The sequence below is a fragment of the Aquarana catesbeiana genome, linkage group LG01 (assembly GCF_042186555.1).
Source record: "Aquarana catesbeiana isolate 2022-GZ linkage group LG01, ASM4218655v1, whole genome shotgun sequence".
Lineage (NCBI taxonomy): Eukaryota > Metazoa > Chordata > Amphibia > Anura > Ranidae > Aquarana > Aquarana catesbeiana.
The window spans coordinates 375,225,034-375,249,692 of record NC_133324.1 but is presented as its reverse complement, the minus strand read 5'-3'; the positions used below and the strand labels follow the sequence as shown (position 1 = coordinate 375,249,692).

The window sequence follows — 24,659 nt, the reverse complement described above, 5'->3', positions numbered from 1 at the left end:
AATATGTCTTAGATAGGCCCATATGCATAGTATAAAGTTGCCACAAAGCTAGTTCAAAAGTGTTCATGTAAAAGTGCTAAACTTAACATCATTTTATAGGAGATACACAAATATGCAATTCATGCCATACAAGGCAAAAGTCAGATTTCAAAAACTCTGAACTTTGTATTATTCAAAATATTTTTGTGTTAGAGAAACAACAATGATGGCCTCCCATTAAAAAAAATATGTGGTGCAGCGCTTAATTGTACCTGCATCTGCATTTATTTGTTCCATAGCACCCATGGAAATATTTAGAAATACCAGTTTATCCTGCCAATGAAATCCACCTTGTATAGTTTTCTGCTGACAACACTACTGCACTGCTCCTGAATTAAAAAAAACATTGTCACCTTCATGTAGGCTGTGCCTGTGTGCACTACAGTTGGATGGGAAGGTGTGACATGTGACCATTGGCACAGACACCACTGACTCACAAAACAGTGCGGGTTGTCAATTAGAGGATGAAATGCTCAACAGTGCTTGCAGCTACAGAAGGTAATGGGAATTGGTTTAATAGTTTTAATTATAGTTGTTTTTATAACTTGTTAAAATTATGTAAATATTTAATTGTCCATTGCCTGGTTAAATGTTCACTATAAGAGTTAATTAAAAAATTGGAAGGCACTACATGGAATTTGCCATTAGGGTGTAGGGGTTTTTTTTTTTTTGTTCCAGAAAATTACCCTTCAAATTTAAAGTACATCTTCTTTCTACTACACTTCCAACCTAAGTTGTTTTATTTTATCATAAATAATCTAAAGAAAAGGTCCACCACAACATGTGATCATTTAAGTCTTGACCCTTCTACCTAAGCCCACCAAAACACTCCCAATTTAAACCCCTGACTGTGACTCTACTTCCTTTACACATAGTAATCTATCCAACAAAATTCCAGAATATATGGCTTTTTCGAGTTCTTTAGTATTTTTACCAGGCCTGGTTTCAATGATCACTATAACTGAGCCAAACACAGGTACATTCTTATTAAGAATACCCCAATGTACTCAAAAATAATCTATTGATAAAAAAAAAAAAAAAAAGAAGAAAAAGAATACACCAATGTCACGACTTACAAGCTGAAGTTGGTCTGGTATATTAGAGCTCTTCTGTCTTCGAATAGATGCAATCTCTTCATTTTTCAGCTTCAACATCTTCTGCTGCTGTTCAGTCCTTAACTGAAGCTCCTGAAAAAATTATATTCAATTTTAATTTCAGATGTTTGCAGCAACATATTAAGGAAACAGAATTTGGGTGCCATATAGGTTAAGCATATCACATTTAAGCTTGAAAAGTTGCATGAATTCAAGGTGTCAGCGTGAAAAAGCATGCTTATTCTCTGAGCCATTTATATAAGGTAGAAATTTATATTTTGCCATTTAATTTGTCTCTCTACTAATTCCAACCTATTTAGAATTGACAATTGTGAAGCAAAATAAAACACAGTTGTTTTCTTACCTTTATAAAAAGTAAAAATTGTATAAGTTATTAATACTCTCAATTAGAAACAGCAAAATGATTTACAACATGATTTTTGTGCTCACTGTAAAAGCCATTTCTTGCAGTTCTTTAAGGGACACAAGATTCAGTTATTAGTAGATATTTGGGGTATACTGCCAGCTACAGGAGTATTTGGACACTGGCAAACTAAAAAGCCGTCGACCAGCCAGGTATAATCCTCCCCAATCCCAGCATGCTTCAGTTTTTTTTTTTCTAGAGAAAAGCAGTAAAAGAAGTAAATTACAAACACAGAGGGGACACATGATTCAATTATTTGGAGACAATTGAGTAATCCAAAAGCAGTCAAGCTGGGGGGCAACAGTAACAAAACAAACCCTCAAAACCAACAGTAAAACTGAGGCAGCCTGTAGCTCAAAGAGCTGCCTGAAGGACCTAACATCTGAAGCTAGCATTAAATGAGATGTAAACATCCACCTGGTAAACCGTGCGAACAAAAGACTAGGCGGCAGCCTTGCAAATCTGTAAAGCAGTTGTCCAACACCATAATGCTCAGGAAGTACTCTCAGACCTAATAGAGCTGGTCTTGACAGGAAAAGGTAGAACCTTGTCAGTTAAACTAAACCCATCAATTTAACTGGGTTTCTGTAGTCAGAGGGAGTGCTAGGGGTTTACAGAAAAAAAAAAAAAAAAAAGAAGGCCAGTCCTGGGTTTGAGCACCCAAACAGATTTGAGTGAAAGTTGGGTGAAAATATGGGTGGCAAGCTCAGAGGTGGAAGCTCTAGATGTAACTGCTACCCCTAACAGCCAGGAGAGCCGCCCATCTAGTAGTGGTGGTGAGGGCAGTGCAAGAAGGCCTAGACAGCTGGTGTAATAGGGGATTCTAGTATCAGAAGGACTGATATAATAATTTGTCACCAGGATAGCCTCAACCCAATAGTTTGCTGTCTCCCTGGTGCCAGGGTTTGGCATGTGGTGGATAAAATTACTGGGAGGGGCTGGGCATGAACCAGCTGTTTTTGTCCATGTTGGAATCAATGACAGAATACATGGGCAGTGGAGGCTCCTTAGAAATCAATTTAAAGAACTAGGCTGCAAGCTGAAGGGAAGGACATCCAAGGTGATATTCCCTGAAATTTTGCCTGTGCCATGCGCAACACAGTAAAGACAGGGGGAGATCAGAGAACCTAATGCATGGCTAAAGATCTGGTGTAAGAAAGAAGGATTTGTGCTTATAGAGCACTGGGCTGACTTTTTATAGAGGTACAACCTATATGCTGAAGATGGTTTGCACCTCAATGGAAGGGGGTCTGCTGTGCTGTGGGAGAGGTTTATGGTAAGGCTGGAGGACTATTTAAACTAGGATTGAGGGGGAGGGAGAATTAGATTATAATAGGACAGACAGTTCATCTCAATACTTTGTTATATATCCTTTGTTGGCAATGACAGAGGTCAAACGTTTTCTGTAAGTCTACACAAGGTTGTCACACACTGTTGCTGGTATGTTGTGATCATTTTGACCCCATGGGTAAGATCTTGCGTGGAGCCCCAGATCGAGAGAGATTATCAGTGGTCTTATATGTCTTCCATTTTCTAATTATTGCTCCCACAGTTGATTTCTTCAAACCAAGCTGCTTGCCTATTGCAGATTCAGTCTTCCCAGCCTGTTGCAGGTCTACAATTTTGTTTCTGGTGTCCTTCGACAGCTCTTTGGTCTTCACCATAGTGGAGTTTGTAGTGTGACTGTTTGAGGTTGTGGACAGGTGTCTTTTATACTGATAACAAGTTCAAACAGGTGCCATTAATACAGGTAATGAATGGGGGACAGAGGAGCCTCTTAAAGAAGAAGATACAGGTCTGGGAGAGCCAGAAATCTTGCTTGTTTGTAGGTGACCAAATACTTATTTTCCACCATAATTTGTGAATAAATTCTTTCAAAAATCAGACAATGTGATTGTCTAGATTTGTTTCCACATTTTGTCTCTCATAGTTGAGGTATACCTATGATGACAATTGCAGGCCTCTCTCATCTTTTTAAGTGGGAGAACTTGCTCAATTGGTGGCTGACTAATTATTTTTTAGCCCCAAGTTAGGCAAGTTGGAAGCTTTGGTGCATGAAGAGAACTGTAATTTAATTGGTATTGCTGAATTTAGGCTTCATTCTTCACATGACTGGGCTGTTAATATTCCTGGCTATGCTCTCTTTAGGCGAGACAAGGTAAAAAAGAAGTGTGGTGGTGTCCGTTTCTATGTGAGATCTCAAAGCGAGTGTGAAAGAGGACCTACTTGATGGAGAGAGTGATGAGGCTGAAGCATTATGGGTGGAACTGCACATGGGTGTGTGTACTACAAAGTTAATCATTGGAATTTGTTATAGGCAACCCAGTGTTAACGAGGAGGTGGAGACTCAGCTCCCTGCACAGATAGAAAGGGCAGCAAGGGCTGGGATGGTGATAATAATGGGGGGGATTTTAACTACCTAGAAATTGACTGGAGTAATGGCACTGAAGGAACAGTTAAAGTGCAAAATTGTATAAACCTATTACAAGACAGTTTTAATCATACAGTTCATAGAGGTCCCAACTAGGAATGATGCTCTGCTGGACCTGGCAATCTCTAACCATGCAGAGCTTTTTACTAATGTTCATATAAAAGAACATCTGGGTAGCAGTGACCATAGCATGATTTAATTCAATAATACAACTGGATGCGAACAGTTATAGGTAAAGTTGATCCAAGGAATATCCAATTGCCTCTTGAAAGATCAGGAATTAATTTTTTACCCTGCTGGAGCAAATTAGATCATGCTTTGCTGGGGCTTTTTGCCTTCCTCTGGATCAGCTGTGAGTACAGGATTGTATATATAGGCTTGTATAATTCGTTTTTTCCCCTTTTATTGGTTGAACTAGATGGACTTGTATCTTTTTTCAACCAGGCTATGTAACGATTTCCCAAAACTTTTAGATTCAAGGCGTGCCATGACTGATAAATGTCACAGTTGCTTGTGCGCTCAATCAAACTGTTAATTCATCAAATGGCTTGTGTCATAACTAATCACATGTGCAGCAACAAGGCAACTACAGATCAAACAGAGGCTAAGATGGCAGCCTCCTTAGCTATAAAGAATGAAGGGTGTATTTCTGCTTTAATACACTTGTATAGTGATTTCCCTGAGCTACCAAGACACGATGGAGCATGAATATGGTTCCCCTTTAAAGTGGAGTTATACCTTCTTTAACTCCAGCACAGCGGTGCCCCCAACTGGCCACTGTCATCTTCGTCCAGGTGGCTTCCAGGTTCCGAGCTCCAGCAATTTTAATTGGCTGGGCTGAGGTGACATCACTCCCATGCATGCCTGGCAATTCAGTCATACCGGCATTGCCGAAATTGTGCACTGAGGTGCATATGTGCAGGTCCGTGTACAGCGGCATACAGGAAGGCTAGAAATTTTAATGGAGAAAAGACATTGTATGCAAGGTTTTATTATAGGCGCTAAAAAAATTATAAGGGATGATAAACAGTGAGTGACTTTCTATTGGAAGCAGTGGCTGAGCGGTCAACCTGCACAACATGAACTACATATTGGCAGTTAAGAGAAATTTCTTTCTGGCATAGTGGAACTAGACAGATATATGGAAGAACAATGTCCTGGTTGAAGTAAAAATCCAAAGCCACCTAAAAGGGAGAGGGAAAGAGGCTCTAGGCCTCAACAACACTTTGTATAAGAAAGTTTTTTGTACAGGACAAGGCTGCTAACTCAAACACACACCTTGCAGAGGTTATGGCAACAAGGAACACAGCCTTGCACAGTAAGTAATAGTGGAAAGGTGAAAATCTTCAGGAGGTTCCAAAGGTGGCCTTTGAAGTGCCAACAGAAGAAGATTTAAATGCCATGGAGTAACATGTAGTTATACAGGAGGAGCAACATGATGGACACACTGTACAAAAGGCCTGAATAAAAAGTCTGCTTGTCTTTGGAAAGGAGGAGGGATTAGTAATCTGGATGCTTTTTTTACTGAAGTCTAATGGAAGTGCACCCATGCAGCAGCACTCAAGAGTTTCTGTGCACAGTATCTTCGTGCAACCTACACTGATCTAAACTGTACCACTTTCTATAAAATAGTACAGTGCTTTTCATTTAAATGGATTTTGAGGGTATGGGAAAATCTACATCACTCACACTGCAAACACTACGTACATTTTCATATTCCGCAGACTATAGGATGCAGTCCATAATACAAGTCCAGATTTAGGAGGAAATAAAAAAAAGTTAAATAAGTGGGTTTTATATACATACCTAAAGAATGTAAACATCCATAAATGTACAGATAGAAGATTTTTATTCTTAAATGCATGCAAGAAGTCTTAATGCCCTCACACTATTTATCACCTAGGAATAAGCTTTGCTTTTACAGGAAAAGTTAAGAATTGCTTAGAAGTCACACTGCTTAGAACTCGTATTTTTTACTTTTCATGAAACATGACCACTGTGCACTGCAGATATTTTCTCATCAAATGCTCAGTTCAGACTGCCTAGATTTGTGACATTAACACAGACCAGTAGTTAACAACCACTGGGCAGTGGCCCACTGCCAGCAAAAGGCCTCCCTTCTGCCGGACCTCCAGCTACCTGTAGATCCCTCAACTTCCCACAGAGCCTCCCAGATCCCATAGTGGTCCACAGTGCCGCTCAACTTTGTACAGTGCCCCTAGGTCCCCTACAGTGTCTACCAACCTCCCACAGTGTCATCCCTCCACCCACAGTGCCTCCTGGCTTACTGCAAAGCCTCCAGCCATCCATAGTGCTGCAAACAGTGTCCCCCAATGTCCCACATTTCCTCTCAAAACCCCCAGTCTAGTGGAGAGACCAGCTCCCTTCTAAGACCTCAGCCCCACAGTTGCCCCCAGATCCCTTCAGAAACCTCATCCAGTACAGGGCCACCAAATCTGCTGCACACTGCTCTAACCACCTCAAGAACCTTCATCCCCCTACAACAAAACACAGCCCAATTCAGAGGGAAGGAGGCACAAAGGTTTTGGAAGAATTTATGGGGCCCTGGTCTCAAAAAGGTTGAAAACCACTGACCTAGACTGTTAACAAATATAAAATCTGCAAGGTGGACCACAGACACATACAAGTAGTATATTTTACATGTAGGTTCCTTCTTTTTCTTTTTTTTTTCTTTTAGGCTTTTTGTGCACAAGCATTAGGAACACCTGGACTCTTGTTAATCTCACATTCAGTGCTCCATGTTTGTGAGTCTGTACAGAATTTGCATAACTATTTACCTTGATTTGCTGTTGGTCCTTTTGAACAGCCAGTTCAAGTTTCTTTTTTTTCTCAGTCTCTTCTTTTAGCTTTTTCTGTAATTGGCTTTGTTGCTGTCGCATGTTCAGAATGTTTTTTTCCGCATCTGCTACACACTTCTCATTCTGAACAGAAAGACTTACAAATTTTTTTGTGTCTTGCTGCTTCTTCTGTACAATCTGTGCAGAAGTAAAACAATGGAAAGGTAACATGTTTTCATGTACTTCTCTAACAAATCTGATCTGTTTACCTTTTTTATTATTACACATCTTGTTAGATTACTTGGCTTTTTTAGGCCCCTTTTATAGAAGCCATTCAGGTGCGAAACAAAACGGTCTGGGTGCTTTTCTTTTTTTTTCTGACCTAAACTTGACACATCTGTGGTAGTATGAGATAAACGGATGCAAGCGTGTTTGCATCTGGCCATCTGTAGATCTAATATGGGTCTCAAAAGCACAGGTTTTTTAAATAGAGCTAAACACTGAAGGGAACATGGATGTCATGGATTCCCTGCTGAACAGACTGGACGGTGCCCATGTAAAAAAAAAAAAGGGCCTAAGGGTTTGTTTAGAGTACAATTGTTTTTAGAGTTGCCACCACTACAGATGTGTTTTATCACAATATGCATAGGCCCGAGCCTGGGACAGCAGAGGTTTTTTTTTCTAGATGCTTGTGGGAAAAAAATAAACCAAAAAAATTATAAAAATACCAAGTTTAATGTCTACTTCCCCTTACACAATATACATACCGTAACCACAGCATTTTATTTATTTATTTTTAATTTTTGAATAATCCCTTAAGGTCCTTTAATTACTTGAGTTGACAGCATCTCATTCTAACAATGAAAAGGTAAAGGACACTTAATGCAGAGCTATAGTTAGTTTTACAAACAAAATGCTAATAGGTGGCACCTTATGAAGAAGATGCTCTGTATTTCTCTTCTGTAACAAAATATGTGTCCCGAGCTTGCCCTCTAATAGTAAAATGAGTAGCGTATGGCATGATTTTGTGCCATGACTGAGTAACTCATGTGTACAAGTGTAGGCGTTCCATCATGTCAGCCTGGCCAATGAACACAGGAAGACTGACAGAAAATGGAAGCACCAGTGATGGAGGGGAGTGTGGACATCACGGCACTGGAGGGGGTAAGTGTACTGAGCATACTTGCATATCATAGCAGAAAAAAAGTTCTGAGGGTCCAAAATTGTTTCTGTAGTTCGGAAGTGGCACATTTTCTGCAGCAGAACTACCCAGGGCATTATTAACCTATGCAGTATGTTTTTTTTTTTAGGTTTATGCTATGTACACTTTTTTCTGGGCAGCAAAGTAACTCAGTAGTCAGCATGATGGCCCTACAATCTTGGCTATTTGAATGAGCTTCCCATGTCGACATGGGCTTCTTCAGGGTCCTGATCAGGATTATTTTTCTTGAAATAACAGCATAGTTTTCTTTTAAACTGTGATGTTTCTGTGTGGCAAAGGCACAGAAACATCAGTAGTGTTCACATCACCCCCTGCCCCTAAAGGTAAGCCTCTTTAGGGGCAGGGGCTGATGTGAATACTACTCTCTAAAGTGCTGCACAATTTGACGTTGTAATCAGAAATAAAACATTAACATCACAATGTTTAGCAATGAGTGCTGAAAAAAAATAAAAACAATCGCTTGACTGAAAGGATTTGTGTTGCATATAGAAACCCCTACCTGCATTTTTATTTTTGCAGCCTCCATCTTCTTACGAAAGTCTTTCTGTAACTTTGCTTTTTGAACCTGATCCTTTGACTCTTTCTCCTCCAGTTCTTGCAGCTGTTTCTGAGCTTCAGATAATTCAGTTTTTGCCTGATCTGCTTCTTGCTCCAGCTGGGCAATCTTCACAGAATAATGCTTGTTCATGGACTGAGCACCATTACCTTACACAAGGATTACATTGTTCAGTATATGGATGTGTTCAAGTGTTGCTAAATTATCACAAGCAAACATGGCTCCATAAATGTTTAGAACTATCACTAACACAACCTCAACAATCTGGGTTTTAATGCAGTGTTTTTTTTTTTTTGCATGAATCTGTTTAATTGATTGCAGATATGAGAAACATCTTAAAGTGATTGTAAAGTCTTGTTTAAAAAAATAAATAAAATAACAAACATGTTATACTTCCCTCCTCTATGCAGTTGGTTTACACAGAGCAGCCGCATTCCTCCTCTTCTTGGGTCTCTCTTTGCTGCTCCTGGCCCCTCCCTCCTATCAAGTGCCCCCACAGTCAGCAGCTTCCTATGGGGGCACTGGAGCCGAGTCACAGCTCCGTGTGTCCATCTCTCCCGATTGGCTGACTGACTTTGACAGCTGCGGAAGCCAAGGGCACTGCTGCTGTGTCTCAGCCAATCAGGAGGAGTGTCCTTAGACATTCGTGGACATCGCTGGAAAGAGATGGGGCTCAGGTAAGTAATTAGGGGGGTGCTGGGGTGGCTGCTACACACAAAAGGTTTTTTATCTTAATGCATAACAGCCACCCCAGCCACCTTAGTACGGGGCAGGACAAAGAAGCAACTACCTAGCAGAAGTCAGCATTTATAAAGAGAACAAGGAGGGGTAAAAGAGAACTTATAGGCTCTACTAAACAATCTAGTAAAAGCAAGCGAAAAGTCGTGATGACAACACCTGTAAATGATAAACTAATTGCTTACACCAATGGCACTGAGGCAATACTGTAGGTGCGTCCCTCTGAATTAAATAAGCATATGAGAAAAAAGGGGGAGAAGGTGGAATTGGGTACTAATTCCAGGGGAAAGCAATTCATCAAGGAGGAACAAACAATTAGCAAAAATGTATATTGATTTTATTAAATAATTCACTTAAACACCAATCAAAAAACATGATTAAAAAGCAGGTACCACCAACAATTCATAAAATAGACAACGCTGTCTAAACACACACAGATGGCCACCACATACAAGTACCAATCGTGCCTCTGTAAATAGCAGATCAAGGTGAGGTCACCTAGTAGGTTATCTATGGGGAAGATGATTGTCCTGATGAATGCCAGCATGAAGCTGATTGCAGCGGAGGGAGCTGTGGAAGGTACTGCAGCCGTAAACACCTCTTGTCCACTGTATGAGAGTCAATGAGTGGAAGTAGAAACAACCAATTTGCTTATGGTGCAAGGAGGAATGCAATCCTCATATAAAAAGTTCACTGTGGCCATACAGAGCCGTAGAAGACCAATGCCATGAGTGGAAGTTACTGTTTATAAAGCTGTAATTAATGGAGACCTACAGAAGGCTCAGATGTACCTGTGTCGGTGAGATCATCAGTGCTAGTGGGGGAGGGAAATGCATATAAATATGTGCAGCAGTCCCATGATGAGATCTCACCCCTGTGTAGACACCGGAACACGTCACTGATCTGACAGATAAGCCGTTCCCTGCTGATACCGTCTGATACCGTCTCCAGGTAGCTGATCAAGCTATCTTCCTTCCATGTGCAGAGTGTCGTCGGCGGGGTCCAGGTGATGCCAATTGGGGAACGTGATGTTAAGGTGGGATGGTAGAGTAACCCGTAAAGTAACCCATGCGATACGGACAGTCATACAGTTCCTGGACTGGCCTGAGACCCTCGTGGAGGCACGGGAGGAATTCCCAGGGCGTGTGGGTGGGTCTGTGGATGCGCTATGGAAAGCGTGATGGCGTCATCCTGATGCGTTTCATCCGTCACTCGGATTTCTTCAGAGCATGCGATGTACCTGGAACAATTACCTTAAATAGCCTGGCGCAGGGCTACGTGGTCACGTCAGCGTCTGGTTGTCTTGGTAACACCGTAACTAGCTGACAGCCACACATACACAACAAACAATGCAAGATTGGTGGACCGATCTGGAGGTGCAGAGATCCATAAATAAAAATGGAATTCGAGAAGTAATAAAAGAACTCGAAGAAGACCAATAGCAATTGAAGACAGGAGAGAAAATGCCCGGGAACTGTATGACTGTCCGTATCGCACGGGTTACTCTACCATCCCACCTTAACAACACGTTCCCCAATTGGCATCACCTGGACCTCGCCGACAACACTCTGCACGTGGAAGGAAGATAGCTTGATCAGCTACCTAGAGACGGTATCAGCAGGGAACGGCTCATCTGTCAGATCGGTGACGTGTTCCGGTGTCTACACAGGGGTGGGATCTCATCTTTCATATCCCATCCATGGGACTGCTGCACATATTTATATGCATTTCCATCCCCCACTAGCACTGATGATCTCACCGACACAGGTACATCTGAGTCTTCTGTAGGTCTCCATTAATTACAGCTTTATAAACTTCCACCCATGGCATTGGTCTTCCAAGGCTCTGTAAGGCCACAGTGAACTTTTTATATGAGGATTGCATTCCTCCTTGCACCATAAGCAAATTGGTTGTTTCTACTTCCACTCACTGACTCTCATACAGTGGACGAGAGGTGTTTACGGCTGCAGTACCTTCCACAGCTCCCTCCGCTGCAATCAGCTTCATGCTGGCATTCATCAGGACAATCATCTTCCCCATAGATAATCTACTAGGTGACCTCACCTTAATCTGCTACTTACGGAGGCATGCTTGGTACTTGTATGTGGTGGCCATCTGTGTGTGTTTAGACAACGTTGTCTATTTTATGAATTGTTGGTGGTACCTGCTTTTTAATCATGTTTTTTGATTGGTGTTTAAGTGAATTATTTAATAAAATCAATATACATTTTTGCTAATTGTTTGTTCCTCCTTGATGAATTGCTTTCCCCTGGAATTAGTACCTAATTCCACCTTCTCCCCCTTTTTTCTTAGAAGTCAGCATTTGCACATTAGATTCTTTCGGTTACAGGACTCTCAAGGTGCTCTAAAGCATAATTTGAGAAAGCTGGAAGTGCCGCCTTTACCACCATAAGTTGTTGCGTACAACAACAAAGAAGATGCAAGCCTACCAAGGCTGAAACACGGCAACATCTCTGTATTATGTTTTCCTCTGAAGCATGTAATAACGAAGATTTTATTGAGCATATCACAAAGAGTTGTGGATACTTTCTTTGGATTTATGTTAACAAAGAAGATTACACCATCTGCATGGCACATAATTCTTATTTCTAGACTTGATTATTCCTTTGTCAGACAATCAAACTTACCAATAGTATCCATCTCGATCACAGAAGTTCTACTACTTCTGATCAGCCTGAAGGTTATATTAGGAGATGGCTCTCGTAGATCATGGCATAGAGGCTAAAAAAATCCCTTATACAAGAGGAATATGTTAAAACTTCCATCCAATCAGGAATTGGAAAATCTCTGAAAAATAATATTTTCACCAGAGGTATCCCCAATGGCAGCATTAAAAACGTAATTAAAAATCTATCTATGATGCCGGAAGTGGGTACAGATACCTGTAATATACAGGTATCTGCACCCCCCTCCCCCCGTGAAAGGTGCCAACTGTGACACCGGAGGGGGGGAGGAATCCGATGAGAGGAAGTTCCACTTTTGGGTGGAACTCCACTTTAAGTTAATTAAGCAATTAACCCTTTAAAATTCCATACTGCCACCGGATAGCTTTTGGGCCTATGAATCCTTCACAATATTAGCAAGAACAATTATGAAAAATAAACATCTGTACACACACTGTCACTACAGACAGGTATGTTCAGAGGTTTATCGTATACAGTAGTCTTCAAGAGACAGGGATTCTTTTTGTTTCCATTAAAAGCCTTAGCGACAATTTCAACACTTTTAAAAATAGGCTTTAATAATGAAAAGGTCAAAATGGTGCAAATAAAATATTTTCAGAAAAGGGGTGTTACAAATAAATAAAGAGACAATAAAACAACAGACAAATAAAAAGGAGTTGAAAACTCCCACATAACTGTACAGCCTAAAGAGTGTAAAGGCCCATCATAATGAGCAAGTTATCAACTTATTTCACGCTTAAATACTGATTGGAAGATTTTTTCAAAGATCCTAATAAATAGACTGAGTTCACATATTTCACAGATTGTTGATCTTGAACAGGTGGGCCAGGGACAACGCTACTAGGGTCCTTAACGCCATACACTTAGCCCAAACCTGGATAATACTGACCATACTACTCTCCTCAGATGCCGAAAAGGAATTTGGACAGGGTAGACTGGCACTCTCTCTGTAGCACACCTCAGTTTTTCGCCCTGGGTAGCAACATGTACAAATGAATCAATGCCATTTACCCACATCCTTCAGCAGCCAAAGTCAAAGTAAATAAAGTCACATCAGACTATTTCACTTTACAAAGCAAGCCCAGATAAAGTGCCCACTCTCATGTCCTATTTACATACACACCTTAGAACCCAACTGAGACTCCCCTGCTGAACTTCCAGAATTCTGCAAATTTGGGAATCTGTTGAATTTTAAAATTAACAACTAAAAATCTGAAGCTCTCAGCCTAACAGCACTGTCTTCAAGAATGGTCACTAATAAAGCTACTATTAAAGCAAACTTCTCATTAAAATTAACCCTGAATTCCATTAAATATCTGGGGATCTATCTTACTAAGATACAAAGTTAACTTCTTAACAATAGTCCAAGGTCTCAGACAGGAACTTTATAAATATACCACAAGGACCTTGAGGAGTGGTAGGAATATTTTCCTAGTGAGGAATGCCCTTCCAATGCTACTCTATCAAACGCACACCCTCACAATTAAAATACTACCTACTTAAAAATGTTAGACAAGAGCTCAGGCAATAGCTATGGGCCTATAGACCAGACAGAATAAAACACGTTATTAAAACAGAAAATACAGTGAGGAAAATGAATATTTGATCCCCTGCAGATTTTGAAAGTTTGCCCACTTACAAAGAAATGAAGGGTCTATAATTTTTATCACAGGTGTATTTTAAATGATAGAGACAGAATATCAACCAAAAATCCAGAAAAAACACATGATTCAAATGTTAGAAATGGAGTTGCAGTTCAGTGAGTAAAATAAGTATTGAATCCCCAAGCAAAACATGACTTCGTACTTGGTAGAGAAACCCTTGTTGGGCAAGCACAGAGGTACGACGTTTCTTGGAGTTAGTGACCAGGTTTGCAAACATCTCAGGAGGGATTTTGGTCCACTCTTTTTTACAGATCTTCGCTAAATCCTTAAGGTTTTTTGGCTGTCACTTGGAAACTTGAAGTTTCAGCTCCCTCCATAAATTTTCTATAGGATTAAGGTCTGGAGACTGGTTAGGCCACTCTGTGACCTTAATGTGCTCCTTTTTGAGCCATTCCTTTATTGCCTTGGCAGTATGTTTTGGGTCAATTTTCTTGCTCACCCATCTTCAGTGTTCTGGCTGAGGGAAGAAGGTTCTCAACCAAGATTTTACAATACATGGCCCCATCCATTGGCCTCTCAATGCTGCAAAGTCGGCCTGTACCTTTAGCAAAGAAACATCCCCAAGGCATATTGTTTCCACATCTGTGCTTGAATGTAGGGATGGTGTTCTTAGGGTCATAGTCAGCATTTTTCTTCCTCCAAACACCCCCAGGTGGAGTTCTAGCAAGTGATGGAGCTTTTTCTCTTGGCGCTCATTAGCCATATTAATAATATTTAAATATGTATCCTGGGGTGAGGAGCTGTACTTGCAGTGAGGGACAATCAGACACATGCTGACATCTTTGCCAAGCTAAATACCCCTTTCTGGAATTTGTACCCTCCAGAAATGGTAAAAAGATCTTAAAAAGTTATTTATCTCAAACAAAGGAGATTGCATTCATTATTTTGCCCATAAAGCATAGGTTTTTTTTAAACAAAATACAAGAATTGGTTTATAAAATCTTAACCAGTTGGCATAGGGTCCCAGCCAACCTTTATAAAGCACATTTGAATGTTACTCCCACCTGCTGGTGGTGCATTAGCACATTCTTTCATATCTTTTGGGAATACCCAGAGTTAGAAAGCGACAAGTATAATTCACAAATTAACTTATGTGAATCTCAGGCATAACCCAGCAGTGCTTATTCCAATGACTCTCATCTCCAAATACCACTACAAGAAATCTAACTATTATGGTGAACAAAAAAGAATGAACTTTAAAGATGATGGAAGAACTGCATCTTTTAAACACATAGACTGATTTTAAACTACTCAGTTTTACTAGGCCAAAAAAAAAAAAAAAGTATTTATTCTCAAGAATATACAATAAAAACCTGCTGTCCAAAAGCTGAGGGAACCAAGAAAATCCTAATTACTCTGGTACATCATGGCACCTTCAGCCCCGACCCTACTTGATCTGTCCTCCACTCCCAATACCCCCACGCCCCTACCCCCCTCTCCCCAGCTCAAAAAACACACTTTTATTTGCTGTTTTTCTACTGTTCTTGTTTTTTCTTCTGAACAAGGTTCTCCCCTGATATGCCAAAATAGCTAAAGTTCTAAACAGAGAAGATGGTGGACACAAAGTATAAACGGAAAAGTGTAATGTATGACAGCAGCCACAGAAATCTTGTTGCACCCCATTACGTTTTTTCAATGTAACCTCATTTTGTCAGTGCTATAGTTAATTTCATTCAAACATGGATGTAAAATGGTATACTATGCAACTTCTCCCAGATACGATATGACCATTTTTAACTTTTATTAGATATGTTTCCGGTATGGTTTTACATTAAAAGGAAGTTTGAGAAAGGTCTATCTACAGAGAGAGACATTGAGAGACACTGTTCTAGTATATTGACAACCTTTTGACCTGATGTCAATGAAATTTTGATTTACAGTCCAAAACATCAGAAACTAACAGGATGATATGCACTTAATAAGTGCATTCAAATGTTCTTTGTGTAAGTGATCATTAATACATTTATTAAAATACCTATACCATCATTAAATGCATTCTGATATGCCTTTGATCTCTGAGTGTCTGGGATGACATCTGGATGACAGTCCTTTGGATTTAAATACAAGAATATCTTCAATTACAGATAATCAAAGTTAAAGCCTTAATTCAAAGCTTTTAGCAATAATAGACTCACTTGAAAGACACTAGTACTTTTGGTCAAGTGTGCGTAAAGTTCAAGCTACTGACATGCTGTTGCCCAAGTGTCAGGTGAGCTATAAAAAAAAATTTCTGCATCTATATGTACAAGAATGTACCCTTTGGGTCCTTATGCCTTCACATATTCAAAAAAGGAGAATTACATTTTAGGCCTAAAATCACTAATTGCTTTGTCCAGTGTTCTGCAACAATTAAATAACCACTGATTCTCTTGGGGGGGGGCCTCTCTGTTTGGTCAGCTATAGGTATGCAGTTATAAGAGCCACACTGAAGGTAGGGTTTGAAGTTCTCAAATCATTTTTCATTATTTGATCCCCCGCTGATTTTGTACGTTTGCCCACTGACAAAGAAATGATCAGTCTATAATTTTAATAGTAGGTTTATTTTAACAGTGAGAGACAGAATAACAACAAAAATATCCAGAAAAACGTATTTAAAAGTTATAAATTGATTTGAATTTTAATGAGTGAAGTATTTGATCCCCTATAAATCAGCAAGATTTCTGTCTCCTAGGTAACTTCTATACAGGTAACAAGCTGAGATAAGGAGCACTCTCTTAAAGGGAGTGCTCCTAATCTCAGCTTGTTACCTGTATAAAAGACTCCTGTCCACAGAAGCAATCAGATTCCAATCTCTCCACCATGGCCAAGACCAAAGAACCGTCCAATGGAAGAAACACAACATAACTGTCAATCTCCCTCGGTTTGGGGCTCCATGCAAGATCTCACATTGTAGAGTTTCAATGATCATGAGAAAGGTGAGGAATCAGCCCAGAACTACATGGGAGAATCTTGTCAATGATCTCAAGGCCGCTGGGACCACAGTACCCAAAAAAACAATTGGTAACACACTACGCCATGAAGGACTGAAGTTCCCCTGCTCAAGAAAGCACATGTACAGGCCTGTCTGAAGTTTGCTAACGAACATCTGAATGATTCAGAGGAGAACTGGGTGAAAGAGTTTTGGTCAGATGAGATCAAAATAAAGCTCTTTGGCATCAACTCAACTCACCGTGTTTGGAGAAGGAATGCTGCCTATGACCCAAGAACACCATCCCCACCGTCAAACATGAAGGGGACAGGACAACTTCACTGCATCAAAAGGGACAATGGACGGGGCCATGTACCATCAAATCTTGGGTGAATACCTCCTTCCCTCAGCCACGGCATTGAAAATGAGTCCTGGATGGACATTCCAGCATGACAATGACCCAAAACACATGGTCAAGGCAAAAAAGGAGTGTCCCAAGAAGCACATTAAGGTCCTGAAGAGGCCTAGCCAGTCTCCAGACCTTAATCCCATAGAAAATATGTGGAGGGAGCTGAAGGTTTCAGTTGCCAAACGTCAGCCTCGAAACCTTAATGACTTGGAGAGGAACTGGAAAGAAAAATCGCGCATGCGCAGTAGCGATGGGCGGTGTGCACGTTCCCTGCGGTTAAGACGCCGTAAGCACGTTCCTTGCTGAGACGCTGGCACCTTCCCTGCGAACACTCCTTGTGCTTGAGAGACGCTGCTGGGACCCGAGAGATGCTGCTGGGACCCGAGAGACGCTGCTGGGACCCGAGAGACGCTGCTGGGACCCGAGAGACGCTGCTGGGACCCGAGAGACGCTGCTGGGACCCGAGAGACGCTGCTGGGACCCGAGAGACGCTGCTGGGACCCGAGAGACGCTGCTGGGACCCGAGAGACGCTGCTAGGACCCGAGAGACGCTGCTGGGACCCGAGAGATGCTGCTGGGACCCGAGAGGCAGCTTCATAGAGGGCTGCACATAGCATACTCAAGTATAAAAGAGGACACTGTCCCTCCTGCATGGCTACCATTACTACTATTCGCCGGTGAGCATTTTGCCTTATTTAAACTGACAGAAACAATCCAACCAGTAGTATTATTTTATTTTATTATAGTACTGAAACTGAAATGATGATCTTTCTGTCTATAGCAGTCAAACAACATGTATTACTTACTACTTGGCCTTTGTTAAACAACAAGCCAGCACTCTTGTCATGCAATACTTGTATTTAAAATTTATGTCTGTCTGCACTGCAGTAGATCTGACTTGTAGCAAAAAGTTTTTATATAATTGAACTGATTAAATATGATTTGAAATGGAATGGAATGGATTGCAATTGCATGCTATTTATTTTTTGAGCTATTCTGTAGCTATAAAATGTATGTGCTTGTGGTTGTCATTGAGTATAGTTATACTACACATGACAGCAAGCGCATTAATTTTTTAAACATCACATGACAATATGCAATAAATATAATATAGTTATTTAGTATAACTATAATACTAGTATACTATGCTGACAAAGTGTCAAATTCAATGACAAGCACAAGTTTATAGTATACTACAGAATAGCTCAAAAAAATAAAATAGCATGCAATTGCAAACTGCAAACAATCCATTCCATTTCAAATCAAAGTTAATCAGTTCAATTATCTTTTTGGTACAAGTCAGATGTACTGCAGTGCAGACATAACTACCTTGCATGGCAAGAGCTGCACCGTAAAAAAAAAAAAAAATTGGTTATTTTTATTTTTTAAAGCCGCCTTCTGGGGTTTAGCTTTAAAATTGATTTCATCCTTTCCCCCCCCCCCCCTCAGATTTCACTCCCACTATAAAAAATCATTCTATGCTATTATTCTGCACTACCAGCAGAGGGGGACCATGTCTGCAGTGTGGAAATATTTTACCGTTTCTGATAAAGACCCCAAACTTGCAATCTGTAGTCTTTGCTCAGCAGAAATTTCAAGAGGGGGCACAGTGCCAAAGCATTTTTCAACAGCAGGTTTGATACACCACCTGAAAACACATCATCCAGTTCAGCATGCAGATCATAAGAAAACAGCGCCACTTTCAAAAAGTGCCTCAGGCTTAACACCATCTGTGGCCACAGTCTTTGAAAAGGTTAAAAAATTTACAAGTGACAGTCCCAAAGCTCGTGCCATTACAGATAAAATTATGGAATTTATTGCATTAGACGACCAGCCATTCTCTGTTGTGGAGGACGTTGGATTCCGTAGGCTCATGCAACATATTGAGCCGCGTTACTCACTACCAAGCAGATGCTACTTTGCAGATACCTGTCTACCTGAATTGTTTTGCAGTGTTAGAAAACACGTTCATGAGCTCATGATTACCGACATCGTAGCAATCAGTTTTACTACCGACGTTTGGAGTTCAGACGTCAGTCCAACGAGCATGCTTTGCCTGTCAGCGGAGTGGATAGATGACAAATTTCAATTGCAAAACATCCTACTTAACGCACGTGAGTTTGTTGGATCACATACAAGTGAAGAGGAACACACTCCCTCCATATCTGATATGTTTGAAGAAATTTTACACAAATGCACCCCAATCCATAGCGGTGCCACAACAAGTGCAGCTACCCAACAGCTGGACATTTATTTAGCTGAACAGCCGATTGTCAGAAGCGACAATCCCCCTGAGTACTGGCGCATCAACAAAGAACGTTTTCCCTTGCTTGAACAGATTGCACGCAGATATTTATCTGCCCCAAGCACCAGTACAGAGAGTGAGAGACTATTCAGTCTAGCATCTCATATTCTTGATGAGAAGAGAAACCGTCTCTCCTGTGAGAAAGCTGAACAGCTTTTGTTCTTAAAGCGAAATCTGCCACTTTTACTGAAATAGATTTAAAAATCCGTAGCATAGACCAATTCATTTACCATGTTGAACATAGTAAATGAATTGGTATTGGACTGTGCTATTGGACAATTGGAACATACAACATAGTATGACTGACTACCTAGTATGTTCCAATTGTCTAGTTGTGCCATTTGTTGGTTGTTCATTGTAGTTCTTCTACAGTTTTTTGCACTTCAATTTAAGAGAGAACTCCAGCTTTTGAACTACTGTACCATAGTTTGTTAGGCTGTTAGGCTAAACGATGTCTTTCCCTAAGCTGTCAGCCCGCTGCATGTGCAAATGCAAAACTGTATGTTCTGTATCTGTGGCTGTCTACATACTACAGTACTATACCGCACTGTGTTCCGGGTATGGGCGGTGACTTCCATAAACACAGACTAGACTAGTCTACAATGCTTGCTGCGATTGGCTGAGCACCGCTGCTGTAGACTAGTCTGTGTTCCACTTCCAAGATGTCTCTGCACATACCCGGGGCCAGAACACAGTGCGGTCTACCATATGACTAGTATGTATCTAACCCGCAGCTACATACATACACTTTTATATGGCACATCCAGTCACTGACACCTTAGGGAGAGAACTTGGGGGGAAAAAAAAAACTACTAGTTCACATTTAAGTTGAAAGAAAATAATAAATACAAATTTTATTATTATAGCATAGCAGATAGCACTGTACTATGTTATATTTACAGAAACTGTGAAACAGAATAACAGCCTTCTGCCATATTTCTGTTATGGTTGAGAGAGTTGTTCTTTAAAGTACTACATTACTTATTTATACATAGTTTGTTCTGTTGTTGGGCCAAACTATGTCATTGTCTCTCCCTAAGCTGTCAGCCCGCTGCATGTGCAAAACTGTATGTTCTGTATCTGTGGCTGTCTGCATACTACAGTACCGCACTGTGTTCCGGGTATGGGCGGTGACTTCCATAAACACAGACTAGCCTACATTGCTTGCTGTGATTGGCTGAGCACTGCTGCTGTAAGACTAGTCTGTGTTCCAGGATGTCTCCGCCCATACCCGGGGCCGGAACACAGTGTGGTCTACTGTATGACTATGTATGTAACACGCTACATACATACACTTATCGCACATTCAGCCGCTGATACCTTAGGGAGAGAGAACTGAATTACTAGTTCTGATGTAAGTTGGAAATTAATAAAATATCAAAAAGTCAGTCTTTGGCATTTTTATATTATTATTATATTAATAATAATTATTATTATTATTAATATTATTTATTTAATTTTTTTATGCCTGTTTTATTTGGTATGGTGGTGCAATGTGCACTGACTGCAGTCTTATTTTATTTTTATCTTCTGTGTCCACTGTCCAATTTTATGTGGTTTACTTTTTATTAAAGTACTTTTTGACATTACTGGATTGTAGTATTCTTTTCTTCATACACAATTTTGTATATCTAATAATTTTTTTGTGTAATATATAAAAAAAAAGCCTTTTGGTATCGGTTTTTGGAATCAAGGAAGATTTATTTTCGGTATCGGTTTCAGCACAAAAAAACCTATTCGGTGCATCCCTAATTATGACATTTAATATTAAAAATGTTCCTTCCATTTTAATCCCTGGCCAACAATAAATGGCTGCATTGCCTAAAATTCTAATTTTGATTTCAGACATTCAGGAAACTGTGTATATCTCCCTACTCATGCCAAAAGTTCTCAGTACCAGGTGACAGGCTTACAGGCCTGTCTGCCAGAATCATTCTCTGTGCACAAGAAGCACCCTCCTCTATTCCTATTAAATCCCTATCCCTTTTCAAAATATCCCAAATGTCACAATTCCAGTGCTCAAGCTTCTGAAGCCACAATATCTCGGCAGCTGACTGCTAAATGGCAGGAAGCAGGACAGGTGGCTCCTATGCCTGAGTCAAAAGCATAGAAATGGCTGCCAAAATGCATGTAAAGCAATTTGAAGAATTTAAAATGTACTTGTAAGCATATTTGTTGACCAATGGAACAGTAATCAATAAGAAATCAAAAATTTTAGAGCTGTCACCAACAGAAGTGGAGAAGAAACTTTACAATGTGACACCTGTTCTGATGACAACTGTCAGAAAGGATTTCCCTTCATTAGTTTTTTTTGTACTGTCCATAACATCCTTTTCTCAAAGTTCATTGGGGGACATAGCTTTATGGTAAACTAGGGTTTTTCACCTACAGGAAAAATGGACACGAGAAACATAGAAATTGAAGGCCAAGCCCCTAGTGGGTATAATTCCTCACCTCACACTTGCTCAGTTGTAGCAAGCAGTCTAATGAGGAAAGATAGCATGTGACAAGAGGGAGCTGTGTCCTTCAACAGACTCTGAAAAAAAAGATTTAGCAAGGAGTACAAAAAAACTATTTTCTTTATAGTTCATTAATGTACACAGCTTTATGGTAATAAACCTAGGGATGTCCAAAAGCTGTCCAAACAGAGGGAGGGGGGGGGGGGGGGGGGGCACCATCAAAACAATACAGGACAATCGGCCCAACAATAAAAAAAAAAAAAACTCTAAAAAGTAGTAAGGGAATTAAACAGCTGCTTGCAGAGCTTTTCAGCCTAATCAAGCATTTGCAGCAGCAGATACATGGACCTTGTAAAACATTAGGTTACCAAACACTTTAAAATCTGACCATATAATCAACTTTAGATTTACCAAAACTGTAATCTGAGGACCTACCTAAACTATTCAAACAATTTGTGCCCACATAGAAATGTGCACTACATAGTTGTTGGGAGAAAACCAGGTGCCCATCCAGCATCCCTCAAAGCAGTCATATGTCCCTGAACACCCTGTGATGGAAAGATCACGTAACCAGATCCAGATGCTGAGAAAAACTGTCTGCAAATTCTCCACTCCAGGAATGTGCCCTGAGAGATTTCTGGAACATGAAACTAACTCAGCCCAGGACAGAATAGATTCTACTTCCATAACTGGTGCAATACTCCTGGTGCCACCAAATGATTTTGGTAACTCAAAGCTGTGGCATTGTCTGACTGAACCCAGAATAAATGCTCAGTCAGAAGTGGAGTCCAGTGAAATAATGACAGACAAATCACTTTCCATGCCAGACTGTTGACTGGAAGCTTGTATTTCCTTCAACAACCAGCAACCGCAAACAGATAGATGGTCCAGAACTCTGCCTCAATCCAGAAGACTGATGCCTGTCCGACAATCTTCTAATGTAAGGGAAGAAAGTTCAATAGCACAAAGAATAATGGGGACAGAAGGCACCACAACAGAGACATCTTGGTTCACAGATGTGACCAGATCACCTTGTCCAGAGAAAGACTGAACTTATTCCACGCTGTGAGGATGTTCTGTTATAATGTTTTGCAGTCAAATTGAATGAACAGAATGACTTTGAAGGCAGATACCATCAATCCCTGCACTTGCATGCAGCTCCACAGGAATGACGGATGTTGAGATCTGGTTACATCCGCGAACCAAGGTACAGTCAGGTCCATAAATATTGCAACATTGACACAATTCTAATCTTTTTGGCTCTATAACACCACCACAATGGATTTGAAATGAAACGAACAAGATATGCTTTAACTGCAGACTTTCAGCTTTAATTTGAAGGTATTTATATCCAAATCAGGTGAACGGTGTAGGAATTACAACAGTTTGTATATGTGCCTCCCACTTTTTAAGGGATCAAAAGTAATGGGACAGATTAACAATCATCCATCAAACTTTCACTTTTTAATACTTGGTTGCAAATCCTTTACAGTCAATTGCAGCCTGAAGTCTGGAACGCATAGACATCACCAGACGCTGGGTTTCATCCCTCGTGATGCTCTGCCAGACCTCTACTGCAACTGTCTTCACTACCAACACCATGCTTCACTGATGAGGTGGTATGTTTTGGATCATGAGCAGTTCCTTTCCTTCTCCATACTCTTCTCTTCCCATCACTCTGGTACAAGTTGATCTTGGCCTCATCTGTCCATAGGATGTTGTTCCAGAACCGTGAAGGCTTTTTTAGATGCTGTTTGGCAAACTCTAATCTGGTCTTCCTGTTTTTGAGGCTCACCAGTGGTTTACATCTTGTGGTGAACCTTCTGTATTCACTCTGGTGAAGTCTTCTCTCGATTGTTGACTCTGACACACATACACCTACCTCCTGGAGGGCGTTATTGATCTGGCCAACTGTTGTGAAGGGTGTTTTCTTCACTAGGGAAAGAATTCTTCGGTCATCCACCACAGTTGTTTTCCGTGGTCTTCCGGGTCTTGGTGTTGCTGAGCTCACCGGTCCGTTTTCTTTTTAAGGATGTTCCAAACAGTTGATTTGGCCACACCTAATGTTTTTGCTATCTCTCTGATGGGTTTGTTTTGTTTTTTCAGCCTAATGATGGCTTGCTTCACTGATAGTGACAGCTCTTTGGATCTCATATTGAGAGTTGACAGCAACAGATTCCAAATGCAAATAGCACACTTGAAATGAACTCTGGACCTTTTATCTGCTCCTTGTAAATGGGATAATGAGGTAATAACACACACCTGGCCATGGAACAGCTGAGCAGCCAATTGTCACATTACATTTGGTCCCTTAAAAAGTGGGAGGCACATATACAAACTGTTGTAATTCCTACACCGTCCACCTGATCTGGATGTAAATACTCTCAAATTAAAGCTGAAACTCTGCAGTCAAAGGACATCTTGCTCGTTTCATTTCAAATCCATTGTGGTGGTGTATAGAGCTAAAAAGATTAGAATTGTGTCAATGTCCCAATATTTATGGACCTGACTGTATTTGTTAATATAGATATTTTATGTTGATAGATACTAAGAAGTCTCCGCAACTTGGGGAGGCAATAACTGACCAAAATAGATTCCATCCCAAACTTTTGAGGTCATATGAAGGCATTGAGAAGACAGGAAGACACAATGCAAAAATCTGAGGTGGAGGAAGGATGTGACTGTATTTTGCAACTTGTATATGCAACCACCCCCACTCAAGCGTCAGCCATGTAAGCTTCCCAAATGTCTGTGAGGGCCATCAGTCGCTCCTGTGATAGAGCTGGTAGGGACAGACCTCCATGCTGAGGCAGATTTGAGCTCTCATGGTGTTTTGAAGTCCTGGATTATTGTGGGTCCAGGAACTAGAACCTGACTTGAAGTAGGAAAAAGAATGTTTAGATGCAG

At 40.6% G+C, this 24,659-nt stretch overlaps 1 protein-coding gene across 1 annotated transcript in view; it reads right to left on the bottom strand.

The window, feature by feature from the left end:
- KIF27 (kinesin family member 27) overlaps positions 1-24,659 on the bottom strand; it is a 156,464-nt gene that overhangs the window by 46,411 nt on the left and 85,394 nt on the right. The window contains exons 10-12 of the mRNA XM_073633656.1: positions 8,508-8,713; positions 6,787-6,984; positions 1,116-1,226 (exon numbers count right to left, since the gene is read on the bottom strand). Of these exons, the coding sequence (XP_073489757.1) occupies positions 1,116-1,226; positions 6,787-6,984; positions 8,508-8,713 (515 nt within the window). The remainder of the gene's footprint in view (positions 1-1,115; positions 1,227-6,786; positions 6,985-8,507; positions 8,714-24,659) is intronic.